The 24188-nt window shown below is 40.7% G+C and overlaps 1 protein-coding gene across 1 annotated transcript; it reads right to left on the bottom strand.

Moving 5' to 3' along the window:
• Positions 1–9: 9 nt before the first annotated feature.
• Positions 10–23535, bottom strand: LOC145433021 (uncharacterized). Its single transcript, XM_080309895.1, has 8 exons — positions 23288–23535; positions 12078–12808; positions 10676–10841; positions 6969–7249; positions 6206–6328; positions 5167–5390; positions 2086–2340; positions 10–461 (listed from the first exon to the last, which is right to left on the bottom strand). The coding sequence occupies exons 1-8, from the start codon at positions 23475–23477 to the stop codon at positions 227–229; spliced, it is 2205 nt and encodes a 734-aa protein (XP_080166021.1). The 5' UTR covers positions 23478–23535; the 3' UTR covers positions 10–226.
• Between the last annotated feature and the right edge of the window lie 653 nt (positions 23536–24188).

The following is a 24188-nucleotide window of genomic DNA, read 5'->3' as shown; positions in this document are numbered from 1 at the left end:
TCGACGAAATAATGTGCGCACAACAGCCAACATACTTTAATCGATATCGACGTTATTCATGTACTTTAGAACTGTCATATAACTAAGGAAACGTAGTGGTTTTAACGATGCAGTGCATAATTCCACATATCTCGGAAGCCCCCACAAATTGTTCATTGATTAGTTGATTAAAAATTCAATCGTCTCGATTGTATACTATTCAAGAAGTGTAGCTTCCGAGTCTCATTCATCCAAGCATGCTGAACATTGCTGTCATCACAACGGCTACATTCGTCAGCGTGTAACGCTTCGGTGTTTGCCCATCGCTGGTAGTGGCCATTACGGCTTGCGTCAGACTGGATCCAGTGGTCTCCTCCGCAGCTGGTGCACTGGTCGCTGGCATGTCTGTAAAGACTTGACTCTCGGTGATGTAGGTCTGCGTATTGCAGAGATCAGTGACACACGATCCAAACTTGCACAAGCTGTTGACGAAGAAACGCAATTTTTGATAGAAATACAATTCCTGTTTCCTGGTAGAGCTCAGAGTCGGGTGACGAGAAAATTTTCCACTTATCCAAATTTAGAGTAGAATCATAATTCGCAAATACTTCAAAATTGAATTAAATTTCTGATTAGAAAGAAGCACGGAGCTGAAGTGTGGAACAGCATCTCGCCGGCTATCCGACAGTCGTCGAGCATGTCCGCATTCAAGTCGAAATACCAGCAATTTTTGCTGGATGAATACTAGTCAGCCCTCACCATTTACCGGACCACGACCTGACATATCGATCTCGCCTTTCGTCACTTGCCACCTGATTTTATCGCTTGCCACTTTATATTATCTTCTTATATTTTCATTCAGTGTGCATTAGGGCTGTTCAAAAATAACATTTTTTCCCGATTCAAGCCGGTCACCTCTTAAATCGTCAGGTTGCAGTAGAAAACCTTGCTCACCAAATTTCACTCGATTCCAACCAGTAAAGGCCTCCGCAGATGCAATTAAAATTTTCAATTTATTATGGAAAATTAAAAAAAAAAATTTCCAAATTTTTCTGCCAACCCCGTGAAATTGTTGAGCTGTCTTCAAAGACGTTGCAAAACAAATTTGAGTCAATTCCGACCAGTAGAAGCGGAATTATGTGAGTTTTTCGATGATAATCCTCAGATTATCCTTGATCGGTGGATAATCCGCGATTTATCAACGAAAAACTCACATAACTCCGCTTCTACTGGTCAGAATTGACTCAAATTTGTTTTGCAACGTCTTTGAAGACAGCTCAATAATTTCATGGGGTTGGCAGAAAAATCTGGAAATTTTTTTTTTTTAATTTTCCATAATAAATTAAAAATTTTAATTGGATCTGCGGAGTCCTATACTTGTTAAAATCGAACCAAATTTGGTGTGCAGCGTTTTTTTAGGGTAACCTGACAATTTAATCAGTGAATGGCTGGAATCCGAAAAAAAAAGTTATTTTTGAACAGCCCTAGTGTGCATGCCTTCTCTTTACATCGCCTAGGCCCAGGTGGGTGTCTGATCTCAAGACTACTCCTAGTCGTTTCGGCATCTTCCTATCATTCATTGTATTGCAGTCTTGTGATGTTTTGAAGTGACAAAATTTTATGAAGAAACTTCAACTTGAACAACAATAATCAAGTCCAGTTCATACCAAATCAAAGCTCATTCCCATTTGCATGAGCTGTGCAAATGTCTGCACACTAACGTTGGCTTGTTACGCAATATACAGTTCTCCTGTAGCATTTTCAGGAAAGCTGGATATGACAGTCAAATTAAAATTAGACAGTAGATTATGTATAATTTGTCAGATTAGGAAAGTTGTTCCAAGCCTGCTACAGTTCAATTAAACCGATAATTATTGAACAAATAGTTATTCAGTTATAAGCACAACGTACCTTGGAATATTTATGCGATTGCCCGCCCCCGATATAAAACATACAAAATGATATGCATACTCTCACCAGGAGCCATGCACATTGCATAATGGCTGTTTTGCAGCGGATTTGCGATATCGGGCATCAGCAGTAGTGTCATTCTTGCGATCTCGTGTTTAATGAATAAAACTCACCAAAAGAAAGAAGTGTACCAACCTTGGCGTGAATGATTGTCTCAATTCCCCAAGTAAGGCTTCGATTGATTTTGTGATATTCATAAACACAGGCTTGGTAGCGTCCACGAATCCTTGCGTAGTGTACGGCCCGTTGCTCGCCCAGAGCGTGATGGCTTTCATCAACCCCTCAACATCCTCGGGATTCATGGATTTTAGCGTGCGGATATAGAGATCGAAATCTGGCCATGCGGCTGTCGCCATTTGGAAAAGCTCATCGGCGCTGTAGTTTGTAGATCTGAAATGAGACACAGATAACGGCCAATTAGAAATATTGTTAAGATTATTGGAGGTACAGGACTTGTATTCCTGTTCAAATAAACCCGAATCTTTCCGGTGATACTCGTCAGGGGTAATCGTCAACAACTAGCAGAAAACAACATTATATGTCAAATACGATGTTCTTTCCAATTATCTAGTAGCTACTGAAGATAATAGCCCTGACGAGTGCCAGCCGTAAATATTCGGGTTTACTTCAACACCAATATAACATGCAATTGTATATAGCAATATTATTCGTAATATCGACCCAATTTGTTCTCGAGACAACGAATGCATAAACAGCATTTCCTGCTAAAGTTTTTCCTTGTTACTTTTTTCAAGTAGAAAGTACAGCGTTTCGACGGATTTGCGTACTTATTATGAGAACAACTGAGCCGGTGCATGACGATGACGGAAAACGCTTTCGGGATCTCTCACATCTATTCGTGTATGATGACTAGGGCAAGTTGATGTTGCACTAAAATCGCGAGAAAGTTGCATTTAATTTTAACAAAAGTTGTAGCAAAAAGTTGCATTTTTATTTTTTGTTGCAATTATATTTTTTGTTGAATTATCAGGATATGTGATATTAGAAAGGCTTCGTTGTATAACCTAGTTACTGCAGAGTTGTCAAATTTGCTACTTCGTCATTTAACAGTCTGACAAAACCAGCAAAAAAATAAATAATAATTTCCCCAAGAAATTCCAAACAGCATAGCGATAACCCCCTCCCCCTAAAACAAGTAGAATAACACACCCCCAGCACCGTAACTGCCGCACCCCAAACCTACCAATTGGGGGGGGCCGAGCTCGAAGGGGGCCCAAAATTATTTCGTGGATTAGCATAAATTATAGAGTATTTTTTGAAAATTTATGCAACTTTTTCAAAATTTTTTCGCGCTGGGCGCGATTTCAAGTTGCCACATATCTTGATTTTGGAGTACTCTTGCCCCCCCCCCCCCAAAAAAAAAAATAAGCAAAAAAAAAGATTATTGAAATGGGTGTATTTGCGTTGGTCATTATCGCGCCACGATATACCAAGACATATAAAGTTTCAGGCCATGTGACATGCGACTCCAAGAAATGTGCTAGAACGATCGGCAGTGAGAAAACCTTGGCCGAAAAGGACCGTCCTTATGCTGACCGAAAACTTCGTTATATATACAAAATACATGTAGGTTTAATTGTCCAAAAGCGCCTAAATGACTGACGCCGAATGTTCCTGTCTTGGCAATCTGAACCACACAAGACAAATACCATCCCGCAGGGGAAAATTATATACCAGTGAAGAAATACCAATTTGAAATCGTGTGTGTCTTTTAGTTTAGTAGCCTACGTTTGGGCGATTCTATATTTTTTGATATAGCAGACAGGAAGTCACGAAATAACATTATGTTACGGAGTCATACCAACGGGCCCTACAGTTTCCAAGACTCCTCACTCAGCTCTGCCGGTAAATCTGATTACGTGAGCAGAGAGGACAAGAAATTGATAGCAATATATATGCAATTCCCGATCTTATTGACCGATTGTATCATGAATTATCGAAAATTTTCGCGCTTGGCGCTGGCTCACTAAACAGTACGACTAATTTCGTGGCAAAGCGAACGTCATTGGGGGTCGGGTTATCACCCTATGGGAGCCCAAGACCCAAGATTTTTTTAGGGGTCTGACGAAGTGCTGTTTCGTTCCTGACAATGGGTATACGCCCGAAGATGTTTAATTATTATTGAGGGGTCCTACCTATTCAAACACGCCTCACTCAGCTCTACCTGTAAATCTGATTAGGTGAGCAGAGAGAGGGTAAAAATTGATAGCAATACGTATGCAATTCACGATCATATTTACCGATTCAATCACGAATTACATAATTTTTCGCGCTTCGCGCGTTTAGGCGAGAAAAGCGTACCCAGTCAACGGAGCCCCATGAAAGATGATAAGTAGCGGATAACGGCGTACAGGATACAGCGTGAGGGGGGGTCTGGGGGGCGAAGCCCCCCATAAGTTCGGTTTATCATCATATGGGGGGCCCAAGACCAAAGTTTTGGGGGGGCCTGGCGAAGTGCTGTTACGGCCCTGCACACCCCAAACCACCCCCTAGGTCTACAATCTTGACCAATGACATTACAGAAAAACTCGGCACTTGGCGACTTTAACAAAATCAATAGCCTGAAGTAGGGGACCCAGTGAAAATGTAATTTTCGGCGGTCTCGCCCGGTCGTTCGTGAAATGGGAAACCATTTCAACTTTAAACGACAGAATTAATAAAGCGATCTATTTACATATTATTCGGGCACCGTCTTGCTTGGAAGGTGGAGGTGAACTTCTCTCCATTGTGTCACAGATAACACTGAGATGCAGCTAACCCATCATACAGGTCTTTGTTATGCACATCGAAGGGAGAAGGGAGCAGAACCATGCTAGGAATAGTGCATAGCATGTTTTTAAATAACTCCTTCACATTTTGACGCAATATTTGATAAAAGTTGCTGTAAACCTGGCTATGAAAAATAGAGAAAAGTTGCAAAAAGTTGCACTATAAAATCCCTCCGAACAGCTTAAAACACCATAATACGTAGATTCTGAGTAATTACGAAGCATGTCGAAAGGTTTAAAAAAAGTTGCAAAAGTTGCAAAAACTTGCCCTAATGATCACTCATTAATCATTCTCTGTTAGTCGCTGAGATGCATCTTGCGACATCTGGAAGCCGTCAAGTAACTATAAGATAAGATCATGTGATTCCCTTTTTAAGTGGATGTAACATTCACCAAACAGTGATATAATTGATTCAGGAAAACATACTTGATAATTGCAAATTGCAATTCCACGTGCCAGTACTGCAGCTGTAAATTAACCTCGGCAGCATCTTCGGGTGAAACGATCAGTCTTAATGTTAAATTCACACCGCGTCCTATTAGTTCCGGAAACGGGGACCCTGGAAATGCGTCCTCGTAACTGGCGATGATGCTGTCGATTGATTTGTTGAGTTTTGTGAAGTTTCCAGTGGTAGCTGACTCGATGATACTCTGGTAGTAAAGAAGACTCGTCTGATACATAGCTGGACAGATAGAGAAAATTTTCGGCTTTTCCAAAGTAGATTAGAACTAGAATTTTAGTCGCGCTTAGATTAGAATTAGAATTAATGAATGCTTAAAAAACTTTGACTTGAATCAAAGTCGAATTAGACGGAGATCCAACAAAAAAATCAAGTTAATTCATATCAAACCAGGGTTCACTCTTGTTAGCATGAGAATGGCAAAGGTCTGCACAGCAAGTTTTGCTCGTTTTGCTAGGGTCACCATATTTTGGAAATCTGAAAAGAGGACACTTTTTCAAAATTTTCAGACTTGCAAAACCGGAGGAAAAATCCTGAAAAAACGGTCAATTTTTCCCACATCGTGGTCGGTTGACCAAAAAAAAAGTCCGGATTGTTACTTCAGTGCTGATTTACTGTATCGAAGTCAATTTTGCCATACATAAAAATTTTCAAAAAAGAGGACAAAATCTCAAAAAGAGGACATTTGGGCGTCCTCCGAGGACACTTTAAAAAAAAAAGGACAAATCCTCTTAAAAGAGGACGTATGGTAACCCTAGTTTTGCACTATACAGTTTTACGGTACCATTTTCAGTAAAACTAGAAATTAGATTAGGATTAAATTTAGATTGGAATTGGATTATCGGCATTTCACTCGATTCAGACAACTAGGACTATCGATCGCCCAAGTCTGCTCTGACGGCGCATTGACGCCGAACGAACTTCCAAAACAGTGTTATGCAGATAAACTTCCTAATAATTAGCGATCTTTTCTCAGATCATGGATGGAACTCCTAAATACAGCACCTGGAAATTGTCGAGGATCGGTTTCAGCTCCATGGGTACGGTGCCTCCGAAGATAAGTAATACATTGGGGATCAATTCTCCGACATTGACAGCCGGCCCATTTTTGAACCCTTCCTCAATAACCTGTAAAACCATGCTAGTCTCAATGTTTATTATTTTCCCCGTGGAAGAGGTTGCTAATATAAATTGACCATGGATTGCATTCATCGGGGTGTATCGCATATATTAACTTTAACTTTGCCTCACCGTGTTACGATTGTCTACCGACCAAACACAGATACGATATTGGGGTACGATTATCACGAGTTTCCTGAGACTATGCAGGTGTGTAGTTATATGTCACATTTGATATTCAATATATATATTAAACACAAATGTGGTCAGTAACGAACTACTTCTACCTGTTGGTAGTAACAAAGTATGTTTTGCCTAGTATTGCACCCCTCACTTTTGAGACTAATTCCACTTGAACGTGAACAGTTTTTAGGGAAAACTAATACGTAATTTTTGCAATTTTGATTTTGAATAGTATAAACTAGTTTTAGCTTGAGTTTGCATCAATCTTATGAGCTAAGTTGTCATATAATCCGCATGAAATAGCTTGTGTATCGCTGTGTAACTTGACATATATTTGGAGATTTCACTTATTTGTAGCGTCATTCAGTCGCTTTGCGTTATAGTTTTAAGATTGAATAGCAATAGTATATTCATCATGATGAGCCCGAAAATCTATTTTCAAACGTCAAAACGCTGCATTACCTACCATCGAGAACTGGTCTAAAAAACCCGTGTAATCCACGTTAGTGACATTCATCAGGTCGTAGAACATTTTCGACAAGTTGACGACCAGCGCATTGTAGATGGGTACCGCTTCGAATTGCGCGCTTCCCCCAAAAGCGTAAATCAACGTCTTGATCATCATGCTAAGTTTCGTTTCGGGAGCAGTTGAATTGAAATCTTTGAACGAGTTGATCCCGTCCGTCATCCGTCGATAGACTTCTTGGACAATAGCTTTGTCTCCGGGTGCGATTTCATAGAACAGACCTGAATAACATAGGGTTACCATATTTTGTAGTCGGGAAAGGAGGACACTTCTACCAAATCACAAAAGTTAGTTTGCCGAAATTGAAAACAGCTGATTTTGAAATGTTTACTGGAAATGTTGTTGCGTGGCTCGACTCCCGAATTACCCACTTTTTACCTATAGTCAGGGTTGCCATACCGTCCTTATTTCTAAGATTTGTCCTTATTTTGAAGAGCCACGTCCTTATTTCTAAGAAATGTCCTTGTTTTCGACTGGCGTCCTTATTTTGTCTTATTTTCAACAACTACAGACCTTCGATCGTTTCTGTCTGGTAGCCGTGTTGCATAATATTCTAAAATTATGCTTTTGCTTCCAGATTTTGCGACATTACAATTGAAAGTAACTTCCGTGGCGTATACACACCACAGGATTTGACTTCGAAGTATTGCGATGGCTAGGGCAGTGAGTGATGTAGCAGTTTAGGCTGTAGCAAGCTATCGCAGCGGACGTCATTTTAGCAGTAAACAGCAGTACCAGGTTTCTGCTGTTTAGTCTACAGCAGAACAAGCTGCGGGGAAGGCATCGTTTATATTGCGTACTGAAAAAGGGCGTCGACACGTGGGTTAAAAAGTAAAGCTATAAATCATTGATAAATTCATCTAAATTATATTGTGGGCTACGTATAGTGTTAGCTACCAGTAAGGCAAAATCGGCTTGGTTAAAATGAGCAGGCGTGAAAAGGTTTTTCGTGGCGATTATGATAGTGAATTCAAAGGTATCAAACGAAGCTTGAAGCTGAAGGGCGAGTGTTTCGCACATTGTAATATCTACAATTGTGACATTAACCGGGAGGCCGCTATCTTAAGTCATATTGATACCCAAAAATACAAGAAGTGTGTCATAATGAATAATTCGAGCCATTCGATGAATAATATTTTCACAAGTATATCAGCACCAACGACTACAGACAAGGCAGCTGCTGCTGAGGGTACTTAGGCATCCCATACTGCAAACACCAAGAATCATTCCGCCCCAATGATTGCACATCGCAATTGTTCAAAGCAATATTCCCGATTCTTACATCGCAAATAAGTTTGCTTCGGCCAGGACCAAAACTACAAGCAACAATGTTACTGGAGTTCTTGCTCCGTGCACAAAAACGATTTTGTCTAAACTTGGTGTACGTACACTATAGTACAGTCTTTTTCTTTCTTGGTTGACGCATCTAATCACAACGAGGTGAAGAGGTTTGATTTATCACCCTATGGGGCGCCCAAGCCCAACGATTTTTTTGGGGGGCGGGGGTCTGACGAAGTGCTGTTTCGGCCCTGAGTAAAGGTAAAACCGAGACCTGAGCTATCGTGCGATCCATGAAGCACTTTATACTAACAAGGAGTTGCTGGAGCAGGCTGTTTCCGACGAAAAGTGTGAATGAGATATGCCACGGCTCGTATAAATATAACGTATGTACAAAAACGCCTTTTATAACTAATTTAGTTTTTCGACTGTCCTTATTTTTGGATCTATGTCAATGGCAACCCTGCCTATAGTTCTGTGCTGTTGACTAACAAAAAGGTCAATTTTCAAATTTGACTTCCGCGTCTATATTTTAGACAAAAATTTAACATATTTCATGGTATTTTTTGACATTTTAGTATAAGAAAGAGGAAAAATTGTCGAAAAGTAGGACATTCGGGCGAAGGGAGGAAATTTCTTCAAAGAGAGAACAAATCCTCCTAAAGGATGACGTGTAGCAACGGTCGGCAACCCGGACCCGGCCCGCCAAGCGAAATCGTCCGGCCCGCGACATAATAATTAGTTATCACAAGATTGCGGCCCGCCGTTTCACAATGAGTTTCAATCAGCAGTGCAGCACTGCTTGGAAAGAATTCGGCATTGATAACTTGCCTACATCGTATTAGTCTATTGTGACGCCACAAAACGAAAGCGGTTGGAGTAGGAGATGAAGCTAGAGTAGACTAGATCAGTGCTTATCAATCGTGTGCATCTCGCAACCGAAGGTGTCCTTCCTCTGCCTAAAAAACGCTTGGAACATCTCAGACGCAATGACAAAATCTCAAACTTAAACTGTTTGATTACAGATAACTAGCCTCCGTAGGCTAGTTATTCATAGTTTAATTCACCAGAAGGCATTGTGCGCCAATACTACAAACCTGAAGTGTTTTGGCCACAATGATTAAAACTGTAAATATGATTTTGTCTCAGAAACTGAATCACCAACATTGTTACGACAGATAACTAGAAGCATAGAATAAATATGGCGATGTAATGTATGTCTGACATGTTCGCGCATCAAGTCGAGCAGCTATGCTTGCACCAGTCTATGAACTGAGAAATGAAATAGCAACTTTCCTCGAAAATACAAATAACGCTGACTCATAATCTTGTAATAGAAAATGGGTATCTTATCTGGCTCTCCTGGTACATTTAATGTCACATCTGAACAAATTGAATTTGCAACTTCGGGGGGAGGGGGGGTGGACAACTGAATACATGAGATGTTGAGGCGCATTTGAAACAAATCTGCGACTCGGGGAATGTCAACAGTACAGAGTAAATTATTATCACTTTCCTATACTGGAGGAGAGAAAACCTAGTACCAACACTATATTGGTAACTGTGATACGAAATTTAATTACTGAATATTCAACCGCTTTTCCGACATTCCTTCTATACAAAATAAATTCTGACTATTCAGTGCTCCATTTAATGTGGACGCCAATACCATTGTCTGAAAATTTCATATAGGCCTTTTTGAAATGCGATGCACTTGGATTGAATGACAAATTTCATACAAAGAGCATAGCCTATCGCTGCATGACTTTGACAAAGAGTACGTTCTTGAAATTGATCTTCATCCCAGCTTATCAAACTATGCAAAAGACATCGCATCGATTTTTAGCAGCACGTACGCATGTGAGCAATAGTTTTGAACAATGAAATTCACGAAGAGCAAGCTAAGATCACGTATCTCGGACGCCCATTTAGAATAGGGTCTGATTCTTGCTTCATCTGACTGTTACCAGAAATTGAAAACCTTTCACAAAGCAAGCTGCGTCAATTGTCATATTTATTCTGCGTTGTTGAAACGTAAATACATGTGTTTTATGGTTGGTATGATTGAGATTGCAGCAATGTAGGATAATTTACCGAAGTGAGCGGAAAATATAGTATCAAGAAAACGTCCGGCCCGCCAAAAAGTTGTACACTCGAAATTTGGCCCGTGACTAGCAAAAGGTTGCCGACCCCTGACGTATAGTAACCCTAGAATAACAGATCCTAAGGTTATTCGGTATTAGTAGCCAACATTGTATCAATGTGCCGAGGGACGTGTAAATTTTGTACTTCTACCCGGAATTGGAACATGAAAATATTTTTGCAATACATCGATGACTTATTGCTTGTAAAGTTTGCTAATATCTTACCTGGTATCCATTGGATCGTAGTCAGAATTTCGTCCGGCAGCGTCGCATTCGTCATTGTCTCAATCAGATTAATAAGGCTTGTCGAAAAAGCCTGAGTCGCGTTGTCTTGCTGGCTGTACTTCTTTAGTAGTTCAAGCGACCAGACACCGACGTATGCGGGATTCATCTGTGGTGAAATGAAATGGTTCAGACTGTACCTATCGACAAGAACAGGTAGTTAAAGCAATCAGCGTTGCTACGCAATTACAAGCAGAATTAGCAATGTCGAAGACATCATTACTTCAAGTCGAAGCAGAAAACAAAAGGTATGAAAAGTAATCGAGCAAAGTCCAAAAAGTAGATTTGCCCCAGGGTTTGATAGATAATGACACTGGTCAACACATCTTTTAAGGCAGACGAAGTAAGAGCGGTTTTGGGGGTTATGGCGGGCAATGATTCCGGATATGACCTTGTTTTTTTTCTAATTGGCTCTGGTTTTGGAGATATTCCGTGGTGCTGTTTTTGAAGTAAATCTCATAGTTTTGCTGTATGGGTGAGATCAGTGGTTCACAAGATCCCAACGTGGGCGATTTTGAGAAAAATTGGGGCGAAAATACCAAAGGGGCGATTGGGGGGGGGGCGATAGGGGATAAAATGTTAGACTGTCCAGTCCAGTGATATATATTTAATTAACACGGCCAAAAAACGCACGTGAATACGGCTTATCCTGCATATGACGCGAAAGTTGACTAAGAAAGTCAGCTCAACGGAAAGTAGACGCGGATATCGGTTTGCCGAGCACCTACTCGGAAAAATGACCAACGATCAGAAGTAGGTGAATAAATTTCCGGTTCATATATCCTCTTTTTCGGATCCAGAAATACGAGGGGAAGTGAAAAAAAAATATGTCGAGCTTGATAACGGGGCGATGAGTCGAGACAGGTTGGGAACCATGGGCTAGTAGATATAAATAAAAATAGCTCAGTCGGATTATAAAGTTCAGAAATTAAATCTACTTGTTATTTTTACACACCGAAGACCGTTTTGAATCAAAATGGAGCAACATAATGTTTAGGGGCATTAGATTTATTCTAGTTGAAGATTTTAAGGGATATCATCTTTATACTCTTGTTGATAGAATGACCAATTGGTTTTCGAGAAAATACTCTCCGTTGCGCAGAAGTACAAGCGTGTACGTCGACTCTATTGAGTGCAAATGGTCCGTAGGCTCATACTATATGTTTTTTCGAAAGTTTTTACACAATTATGGCGTGATTATACAATGTTTTAAATTTTAGGACTTTTTTTGAAACCATCTTTAAACAAAATGTTACAAACACCATTTGCAAAATGCAACCAAATGCAACCCTATGACCAACTATGTCATTAAGTAATCCTGAACTGTACCAAGTAGTAGTATTACCTGTGAACCTTTCGCGAGGTCTGGCATTGCATCCAAAAATACGTTCACCAGACCGGATATCTCTGACGGAATATCATACGAAGACTTGATAGTACCGACCAGATCTTCCGTCGTCTTTGTCCAGTTACTCGGGTCTATGTCGCCTACGAGTTTGATAGCCACATCGTACCAAAGATTCAATTGCCAGCTCGCGGGAAACAACGATCGAAACAATCCTGGGCCTTTATCGATCAGCGCCGCATAAGGTGTGATTTCATCAGACTGTACGCCGATGTTTGCCATGAAGGTGCGTAAATCTGCGGAAAACTCATCATTTCCAGTGTCTAACTGTGAAAACGCGGTGAAAAACTCTAAAACTGCTGCGTTCAGGGCGTCGAAACCATCCTGGTCCGTTGCATTTAACGATACGGACAACATTTTAACAAGCGACGGTTTCAGAGGAACAGCTTCAGTCAGATTAAGCCCCAGATTTTGATAAAAATCAAAGGCTCCGTTCACGAACGCTTCTATCCCTGTTCCGTCGGACAGCAATTGCAATAAAGAGGCGGAAACATCTTGACTGAAATCCGCAACTGCATTGGTGATGCCCTTTTCGATTCCGGGTATGATGTCGAGGAGATTTGCAGGATCGAAATTGCTGTCTTCTCCAAAGAGATTCTGGCAGTCGAGGTAATCACCGTACGCGGCGCCCACGCACGCTCCATATCGCATAGCTGTTTGGAACGAGCTTCCTGAAAATGGCACGTCACAACGTTCAACTATATACCACAACCAGACTTTTACAAACTATACTGTAGTGGCGATAAAGCGTATAGTGGTATGATCCACAGCTGCAACACCAATGGGTTGCGAGTTCGAGTCCGACCGAGGCCGACTCCAGAATTCCTGCCGAAGTGTTGGAAGTTTATCTATACGCTTCTCCTCGTCATCCCATTTCCGCAAGCCGTGTCTTCAAAAAAAAGCCTAGAAGTGGGCCCTTGCTAAATATCGGCCGAAACTGAATTATAATGAAGAAAATCGGCCTGGGGTATGAAGGACCATATTTTATTCGACAAACACCATCAATACCACAAATGCGCAACTAGAACTACTCACTTTTCAATTATCGCAACTAGAACCAGAACTACACACTTTTCAAAACTTGCAACCAGAGGTGGTCAAAGTAGTCAAGAAAGCTACTCAAGTAGAAGTAGGAGTAGCGACGAAAAAACTACCCGAGTACGAGTAGAAGTACTCCTTCAGTAAGCAACCTAAAACTAACTGAAGAAGAAGTAGAATTGACTGACTTTAAATCTACTCAAGTCATTAAGTAGTTGTGAAAACAATCGTAATTCGTTCGCATGGATTGTCAAAAGGTGCAAATTGGGCTACGCGAAAGGTGCCGAGATTGATTCATATTGATGCATACCAGGAGGTATCCAATTTTCGACAGCATAAGCATTCGTTCCATCGCTGGAATGCAAATGATAGTATTGATATGGAAAGGCGATACTAACCCTCTGTTTAATCGAACATCACGTTTTAGAAAATATGATGGTTTGGCGCACTCACCCATATTATAAGGGACGTAGTTTAGTCGAAGAGCAATACGGAGAAGTTGTATAGGATACGGTGTGAATACTTTGCGCGATTAGCGAACGTTAACAAAAAATATGGTGGGTCGTAAAATGCCATATTGTGTAACTTTATTTCCGGATATTAAATGCATTACTACGCTTGCTTTTATACTTCAACATGTATGTTATCGAGACAAAGAAACTGATATTAATTGGAACTCAAAAGTATATGATACTGGGAATTGAAAGTGAAACATAACCACTACTTCTGAAAGCGGAATATATATTTCATGTCTAAAGACAGAAAGTTTCAAAGGTGGTATGCTAAAACAGCTCTAAATCTAAAAAAAATCAGAGTTCACTTTTCCAGATTAGGGCGCGCCATGGACTGCTAGATTACGATATGCTAAGTAAACGCTAGATTGCGAAACATCAGTTTCAAACGTTACGATGAGCCTTATATATACTGTGGCGAAATATTTCATATGAGCAAAGGGCGACAATGCGGTGTGAATGGAACCTCGCCAACCCGCTACCAAAATTATATTCACCGATACTTTCGTGAGATCATAGTGGTTACTTCGTAGCTACTGAGCGCAAAGCGCGACGGAAATTCTGGACTTTACTCAACTTTTATGAAAATTAAATGTTGATACACCGTAAAAACAGCCCCGAAATTCCCCAGGATATCTTCCTGATTGGAGGATTAAACTACTTCTACTTAACAAACTGGAAATAGCGGAAAGTAATTAAGTAGATCACAAAATATTATGAAATGTAGGAGTAGAAGTAGCTAAAATCAGATCTACTTGAGTGAGTACCAGAAGTAGAGGAATACTACTTGAGTACTTCGAAAAAGTAGAAGTACTTCGTTACTGACCACCTCTGCTTGCAAACACCCTTAAAATTCCGCAAATAAATAGAATACAAATAACTATAGATTAACTGCCAAAGCAACTTATTAATTTATTTTTTATCGGAATCGGAGCAGCTTTCCACATGAACCGCATTACAAGTTCGAAATGGTTACGCCATTGTTAGTAGTGACGACTCCGATCAGGCAATGGCTGTAGGAGCATCACACAACAGAACACCGGTATCACAATTCACGCCTACCGATATAGAACTATATATATATGGCAAATGCGCAACTAGAACTAGAACAAGAACGACTCGCATTTCAAAATTCACAACTAGAACTAGAACTAGAACTACTCTCTTTTCGAAATCCGCAACTAGAACTAGAAATACGGCAAAACAGTAGCAGGCGGACTGTTGACTATCTAGATTGGTAGCTTGTACAAGTCTGACCACAACGTAAACGAAAACCGTGTAGTATTTCGCAGATTTTCACCCTGACGTGTACCACCCCATGAAATCCCAAAAAGGTGGCATACGCTCTGGTGGAAATCTTGGATTTACAGGACCAACGGACCGACGGATCTGGATATGTGGTTTACGTTTGCTAATCCGTCTTTCTATCATTATTATATGAGTAGATTCTTCCCTTGAGAATTTTCAATCGTGCTTAGAGTTGTCGGATCAGATGGCATTTGTACAGTACCGGTAGTGTATAACTATAGATAACTAACCTACGGTATGTTAGTTATCTATAGCAGTGCTTTTCAACCTGTGTGACGGTTCGCACTTGTGCGAATGAAAAAATTTGAAGTGCGAATGACGAACATGGTGCGAACGGTGCGAATGAAAATCCCGGATGAGTGCGAATGAAAATCGTGAATAATAATTGCTTTTCAAATAAACATAATACGAAATTCAAGCGCAGTGTAACTTTAGTTGTTGCGACGCAATTGTGAAAACATGTTTAACTTACGACGCACCACTAGTCGTAGCTCTCACAAGCCGTAGTGAATTGATATTTTCGCACTATAATTATTACGTAACAAAAACCCTGGTTTGGAAGCTGGTGTAGTGACAGACATATAGGAGCCCGTCAGAGACTGGGAAAATGACGTTAAATTCCCTTTCTGCTTACTTTCGCTAAACAATCATCAATATTTCCGTAATACCTGTTCGACTAGTGTTAGGCACGAGGACAGTAGTAAATACTATCATTACAGACTGCCATTTGCAAGTTACAGTAACGCAAGTTTTACCCTTTCAGGGGTTATTAAAGTATATACCGCAAAGGGTATAATTTTGGGTCGACACTGTGCCAGGACTATCTGTCTGTTCGGCGAAGCCAGCCGAGAAAAAGTGGAGGGTTGTTGAAATAAAGGGGCGGGTTCGATTTTTACCGAATATAGCAATATACAGGGCCGTAACAGCACTTCGTCAGCCCCCGAAACGTTGTTCCTGGGCCCCCATATGGTGATAAACCGAACTTCCGTGAGCCAGCGCTAAGCGCGAAAATTTTCGATAATTCATGATAGAATGGGTCAATAAGATCGGGAATTGCATATATATTGCTATCAATGTCTTGTCCTCTCTGCTCACGTAATGAGTTTTACCGGTAGAACTGAGTGAGTTGTCTTTGAAACTGTACAGTGTACAGTCCGTAAATAATGATCGAACATCTTCGGGCGGGCGGACCCGTTGGTATGACTTCGTTACATGATGTTATTTCGTGACCTCCTGTCTGCTATATCAAAAATATAGAATCGCTCCAACGTACTAGACTGAATGATCACACGGTTTCGGATTGGTATTTCTTCAATGGCATATAATTTTTTCCTGCAGGATGGTATTTGTCTTGTGTGTTTGTCTCGCTGCGATCGTTCTGGCACACTTCTTGGAGTCGCATGGCGGGGCCTACGATACTTATCGTATCGTAGGCCCCGCGCATGGTTTATGTCTTTGTGCTTCGTGCCGCGGTAATGGCCATGGCCCACACCGATATGCCCATTTCTATCAATCTTGCGTATTTTTTCTTGGGGAAAGAGCACCCAATAATTAAGATATTTGGCGACTTGAAATTGCGCCTAGCGCGAAATATTTTTGAAAATATTGCATAAATTGGGTTTGGGGTGCGGCAGTTACGGCCCTGGTAATATAGCATCAATTCATTAGGGTCAAGTACATGCGTAAATAACGACTATACAACATCCTCGTGTTGACGATTATACGTGTATGATAAGCTTGTCGACGAGACCGAAAGAGTGGTAATTAGCGACTGCCTGATCTGTTGGAACAATTGAATACCCGCGCTAATCACGGCATCGAACAATAATAAATACGCGCGCTGACCAATGCGTCTTACGTAGCCCCGGCCAAAGTATGGTAGGCCCAAGACGCGGTAGTTAGGCTAGCGATATCTTTCGTATACTAGGCCTATTGCAGATGCGATTGTGCAGGCCAGCGATGATATCGTGCGCACTAAGTCAATGCAGATGCGATTGTGTAGGCCAGCGATGATATCGTGCACACACGGCCAATTGCAGATGTCATCATTCAAGACAGCGGAACTAGGCCTGTTGGAGACGTGATGGATCAGGCTAGCAACGATTGCCGAGCGCGCGGCAATAAATGGCCTGATTTCGCTATTATCTCAGCGGTAGATCGTGTCGCTCGTGTCAAGTTACATTTGCAGTGCAATGCGCAATGACGAATCTCGCTAATTGGTATCACGCCTTTAGTTATTTGGCCGCGTGCAACACTGATAATACGACTTATTGAATTGCAACCGAGTATTAGGGTCTGAAGGGCCATTACAAAGGGATGGGGTTTCGCGTTTAAGGAGGGCGCTTCGCGTTTCTAAAGGGAGAATAGCACATTTTGAACAACGTCGACAATATTTTTAAACAGAAATGACTTTAAGTACTGGGCGTTCTTCTGAAAACAGATCCCGGGCCGCAAAATATGACATCGCTCGCCTCATGCAACCCGCGGGCTGCGTGTTGGTGACCCCTGCTTTAAGACCTGATCATCCAAGCACTAGTTAACTAAAAGAAGGGTTTTAGTGGAATAGCTGAAATCAAAACGAGCGAAAATAGTAGCATTTTTCATGAGACACTTGATAGCTTAAGATACATAATAGCCAATTTGTTGCACATCTGAGCAAATAAATGTTGTATTTTCGTCTTCTTTTTGTATATCAATATTCGGTAAGTTTGTGCGAATGAAATTTATTTTACAAAAAAAAGTGCGAATGAAGCTCAAAAAGGTTGAAAAGCACTGATCTATAGTATAACTTGACCTCGATCAGTATAGTGATTATACTTGTATGTATGCTGAATACCAACACACACAACAGGAAACGAACCAACACATCACTATGCACAGTGCGCACCTGCACACTGCGCAGTCACATCTGTGCTCTGCCCGGAAACGGACGTGATACAGTGCGCTAATCACACTCATCTGCAAGAATAGATTTTTTCGCGCAATAAAACATAGCCAGCAATAAGCTTAATACAAATCCTAATCAGCGTGCCTACACAGCAGCAAAGGTTGATTATATCGACCAAAAGCAACGAGCAAGGTGTTAAGACCGTCGGTCCAGCTATGGGGGAAATCATCGATTTAAGTCGCTAATCAGCCATTGCTGCAGTGCATGGATGCTGATTACGTTTTATGTTTGCGCGATCAAATATAATCCTGCCGGCGAGGCTGATTAACACCCAGTTAGCTATTGGCTTCCTGGCGCATTCATACATATGTAACCGCACGCGGGGTGTGATGATGTGTTACTGTTATGCAGTAATATTATAGTACTAAACTCGTTATAGTGATGGCGCTTATAACATCTCATGTTTCGTGCGCCACGTCTATATTAGTTATTATATGGAATTCGAATCAAATGAATATGTACCTTGTACAACATCGCATAGTCATATTCTGTGATACGATTGTTGATATACATTATACAATGTTCTTTCCCATTCTGTACAACGGCAGTTGCTGTCGATAACTCCTGCACAACACATGCATATATATCGTCACGGTGATATTGCAAATTCGACAACATTATCCAATATTTGGAGAGCTTCTTAGGGGTACAGAACTTCATATAAAATTCATTGATATATTGATATTAAAATATTTTGGGATGACACGCGTCAGGGAAGGGCCGATACAGTACTTGGCCATCCCTCTCTAAAACGTTGGTCTTGGGCCCCCTATATGATCATAAACCAAACTTCTGGATGGCTTGGACATTCAGGCCCCCCTTCACGACGGGTCATTTCACCACTAACAGAAAAAAGAACGTTTTACAGTCAAAGCTACTATGTCTATTTATGTGCGTAGTCGGGAGACGCACCATAAAAATTCACACAAAGGATTGAACTATGTCTATAATATTGGTGAGTGCATATTTTGCTAATAATTTTTCATCGTCTCCCAGTTCACGTGATCAGATTTACTGGAAGAGCTGAGGGAAGTGGTGACTTCAGATAGCAAGCACAGGACTATTCCGTACCAATGGACAATGGCCAATTGGAAATATGATATGTATATTAGGGTTGTTCAAAAATTACTTTTTTTCCAAATTTCACTCGCTTAGTGATAAAATTGTCAGGTTGCCTAAACGAACGCTTCACACCATATTTGGGTCAATTCCGACCAGTAAAGGCCGTGCAACCTAAAATTGAAATTTCGATTATTTTTGAATTTATAGTATTTACGGTGAAAAATTTCGACACTTCGATATGACCAAATATCGTGTTCCAGGCGTGCCTGAAGGGAAAGTGATGCTTTTTTTCACGCGTTTACATCTTGAGAAAAGGCCTTTGATCGAGTTTGGATGATGAAACTGCTAACAAAAAATGAATTTGACACTGATAAGCTGGAACTACATCGAAAGAGCTCCGTGACAACGATAGTGATGGAGATACCGCAGTGGTATAATCCACGGCTGCAACACCAATGGGTTGCGAGTTCGAGTCCGACCGAGGTCGACTTCAGAAGTCCCGTACCTAAGTGTTGGAGGTCGGCAGTTACGGAATAAAAATGAAGAATATCGGCCTGGTGTAAATGACCAATGACCATAGTAGTCGACAAACACCATGAGTACCACAAAAACAAACTTTCAGCACTGAAATCCGGGACCATTAAGAGAAAATAAATTGCCAAGCAGTTAAAATACAGTAAAATATATTTCGTAGACTATAGAGGCGATATCTTTTTTCGCACCAGTGTGAACTTCACGTAATCAGAGCAAATGAGCTGGTGGATAACTGAACTCCGCAATAAAGCGCATTGCCGATTACTAGGCTAAGTGAAGACAGTTGTATGGAAAGACAATAATCTGGAGAATATATTTCCATCCGATCAAGACACACACAATGCGATAAGACACCATGCGATGTAATGAACATATTGGAGGATGCCGAACGACGCGCAGTTGCGGTCTCTTAAACTGACATCGACCTCCGCCTAGTGCCCAATGTCACAGTTCATTTTCAATGTTGATCTTTATGCCGTTGCTCGTTCTAGCTCTTCCCATTCCTTGCTAGTGCTTTCTTTCATTGGGTCCTGTATCACCACCAAATCTCGAGGATGATATGAAGTGGTTCAGAAGAATTATTGGTATGAGAAAGATATGTCATCATTAGGGCGATTTTTTTACCTAAACAAATGACAATTTTGACTTTCCTTTCACTTAAACAAACTGAATTTTGATCAAATTTTGACCTAACGTATGCAAATTAGGAGTTTTCCCCACATAATGTTAAAATTGTACCACTTATCTTCACGTTTCGTTAGAACTGGCTGTCCTAACGAAAAAGTTTGGCATGAAAAATCGTTTTTGGCTTAAAAACAGGCTAATTTTTAAATGAAAAAAAACTAATATTTTAACGAAATCTGGCTCTATGAAGAATTCCAGTAGTTACAATAAGTATTACGGTAGGAATAACTAAAATTTGGTGTAGTACAACGAGAGATAGTTTCCTACATTATTGGGTAGAAAGTGCATGTCCTTACTAAAAAGCTTGCCAATAATGGAGAACGAACGTTCAACAGTAGCAGTTGTTCGCTGACAACACTCAAGTCGTGCGTACACTGCTGGTGACACACCGTGTTGCTTCATTCTGACAATGTTGTCTACATCCGAATTTTTCATCATGCGCTTCTTGATATAAGAATGATGCAATGCCTTATAATTCTTTTCTCAGTTAGGATATTGCGGTACATTGACCATAACACCATGTCTAACTATTTGTTTTATTTGACCGTTTATGATCCACAATGAGCACACAATGGGCCGTTTACAGCGTTAGGGCTATAAAGTAGGCTACAAGCTGTAAAATATCAAATGATAAGTTCAACGACAGTGCAAAATCTACGATATAAACGAAAGGCAGACGTCAAAAATTTTTTGACTTTGTGAACAATTTTGACAAATTTTTACCTAACGCTACAATTTTGACAAGTCAATAAAAATCGCCCTAGTCATCATTATTATCAACCAACTGGTAACATGACATACCTCAAGCATTCCATTGTTGGTTGGCGCGAGTTCACTACGGCACATACAAATGGCCTATGATGATGCAGATCCGCTAAAATTCGAAAATAATGCCTCCGCATTCGTAATTCGCCTCGTGGAGGTATATAGGAGTCGTGAAAACCAAAATATTATAACGCATTGCGAAGAAAACAGCCAAAACGTCGTCAAATCTACATCGGCACGTAAAAAGATACTTTCGGGTATCGATAATAATCTGTGAAAAATATTTAGCTGTATTTCACCTGTGCGTCAGTTCATTTTCTCTTCATGGTGCCCGATTTCAGCCTTAAATGTATTTTATTTGTTAATATATATCATCATCGTTCTAACGAGACTACTTCAATTTCGTTGATTCCTTTCCAGCAAATCAGTGTCAAATTAATTTTTTAATTAATTAACAATTTTATTATTTCACCCTATCGCAACCCAGTATCCAGATGTAAAACCGTGAAAAAAGCATCACTTTTCCTTCAGGCATGCCTTGAACACAATATTTGGTCATATCGAAGTGCCGAAATTTTTTACCGTAAATACGGGTACTATAAATTCAAAAATGGTCGAAATTTCCATTAATTTAAAGGGGCACTGCGCTCTAAATATGATGTGGTCTCAAATTGAAGGGCAAAACGAAAAAAAAATTTTGGCCGCAGCCGTTTTCTTCAGAACGCCACCGTAATGGAGCTGCAATTTATTGAAATTTCCAGAAACGCACCCGGCTGCAGCTGTCGCGGCTCCGGGTAATTTCTTAACCCGTTACATGGCACGATGACTTCATCGTCGCACTTGCTGGACGCGATTACGCAGGCACGCAGTGGACGAACTGTAGATAGTTGTCAGCCGATGTTATGAAGCAAATATGTCTTACACGCCAAGGTGGTGTAGATACGGCGTTCCACGGACGATATTCAGTCAGCAGATTTTTCTCTTAATTGGGCGTAGTGTATTCTATTTCCTCAAAAGCTCTCTCGCATAGTGGTTCGTCTTCTTTTCATACATGCTTTTCAAGATTAACTCTTTTGCTGACCGAGAGTAACTTTTTTTGTATCGTAGAACACCTGCTTAAACAAATATAGAGTAAGTAACTGAGTACCTTGACTTGCAAACATCTGCACAGCAAACCTTCTTGTGTCACCGCAGGAAATCTGCCAACATTCTCATTGTGGTCCAGGACAGCCAGTTTGGTTCGTGCAAGCATTATTGTGTCATAAGTAAAATGAAGACGTTTAGGTGCAAATTTCAATATCGTCCGTGGAACGCCGTATCTACACCACCTTGGCGTGTAAGACATATTTGCTTCATAACATCGGCTGACAACTATCTACAGTTCGTCCACTGCGTGCCTGCGTAATCGCGTCCAGCAAGTGCGACGATGAAGTCATCGTGCCATGTAACGGGTTAAGAAATTACCCGGAGCCGCGACAGCTGCAGCCGGGTGCGTTTCTGGAAATTTCAATAAATTGCAGCTCCATTACGGTGGCGTTCTGAAGAAAACGGCTGCGGCCAAATTTTTTTTTTCGTTTTGCCCTTCAATTTGAGACCACATCATATTTAGAGCGCAGTGCCCCTTTAAGATTGCACGGCCGTTACAGGTCGGATTCGACCCAAATTTGGTGTGTAGCGTTTGTTAAGGAAACCTGGCAATTTTATATCCAAGTGAGTGAAATTTGGAAAATTAGCTATTTTTGAACAGCCCATTATATACTGATGGTCTCGGCCAACTTGCGGATGAAATTTTCGGCCAAGGTTTTATTTGATCACACAATTCGCATATTGGCCGAAACTCCAACAGTCTTGGTGTGTCGTGACGAGGTAACAGCCGGCGCTGAAAATATGCGTATTTTTTTCTAGGGGCACTGCGAGTACCCATATTAAAAAGTAGACATTAAACTACACGAAATCGCACGAAGAAAATTTTGAATTTTTGCGGAATCTCCCCAAAAATACTTTATCTGTGATGTTGATTTGCGAAATAATTTGCCCCCCACAATTAGGGAGTTTAGAGTGCGGCAGTTACGACCTTGGGCAAGGGTAATCGTCAACAACATACTGTATGGTATTTTCCATTCTCTACTAGTTGCTAACGATTACCCATGACGAGAGTCAGCAGAAAATATTCGGGTTTATTTCAAGATGAATATACCAAGACAATTTTATATTGAAGTTCTGTACCTCCTAGCTAGAGGCTCTTCAAATTTTCATATATGTAATGAAATGTTAATGCGATACTAATCAACGCGACTTACCATCCAAATCCGTGCCGATAGCTATTTCCTGCCCCATGCACTTGCTGTCTTCGCGACATTCGCGCTCGGTCCAAAAATACAGAGGGATCCCGTTCAAAGTCATATTGAATCCCTCATTGCATTTCAAACCTAACGAAGGTGTCAAGGCGCAAAATAATAGCAATGCCGTAAACGACGCCGAACGCGCCATAGCTACGTTCACAGATGTTTTTGATAAACTGAAAATAAAGCAATCTCACCATTATGAAAATAAATACCATTGCGATAAACCTATGTAACCGCGCGTTGAAATCTGTTTGTTTGGGAGAGACGCAAGAACTGGTTTTGCTCATCCGACGGTATATCCCCCAGCCCTATACAAACGATTAGATTTTCAAAACTCGCAACTAGATCGAACTAGAACTAGGACGAACCAACATACTAAATCACAACCATAAGTAGATACAATTCCTGAATTTCAAGCAAGCCAAGAAATATCAGAGAACAGAGACAGAATCGACATGTCGAAAGAACGAGTTTTAAATGGGAGGAGGTTCGGCCCTTAAAACCCTCTCGTGGCTACGCCAAGTGACGGCTCTGAGCCAGATGACTTTGACAACTAGATAATTCTAGTTGTTTAATTTCACTAAATTAGAGTGAAACGCCACTAATCTAATTTTAATCTAATTTGAGAAATGTTCTTATGGTCTTATTCTAATTCTAATCTAATTTGTGAAATGTTCCTATGCTCTAATTTTAATACTAATCTAATTTATTGTTTTCCTGAGAATGCCTCTTTCTTCGAGACATTTTGCAGCAAGTTAACAAGAATATCCCTCTCGCGCTAGGAAATCCACTGCCAAGCTGCCTGCCATCCCCTTACTTAGTAGTTATTGTGATGAATAATAGCCGGCTAGCATAG

The sequence above is a fragment of the Botryllus schlosseri genome, chromosome 2 (assembly GCF_051294905.1).
Source record: "Botryllus schlosseri isolate E-star chromosome 2, Bs_hap1, whole genome shotgun sequence".
NCBI classification, from domain to species: Eukaryota; Metazoa; Chordata; class Ascidiacea; order Stolidobranchia; family Styelidae; genus Botryllus; species Botryllus schlosseri.
Note: the sequence above shows the minus strand (reverse complement) of the source record. Positions and strands in the feature narration are given on the sequence as shown.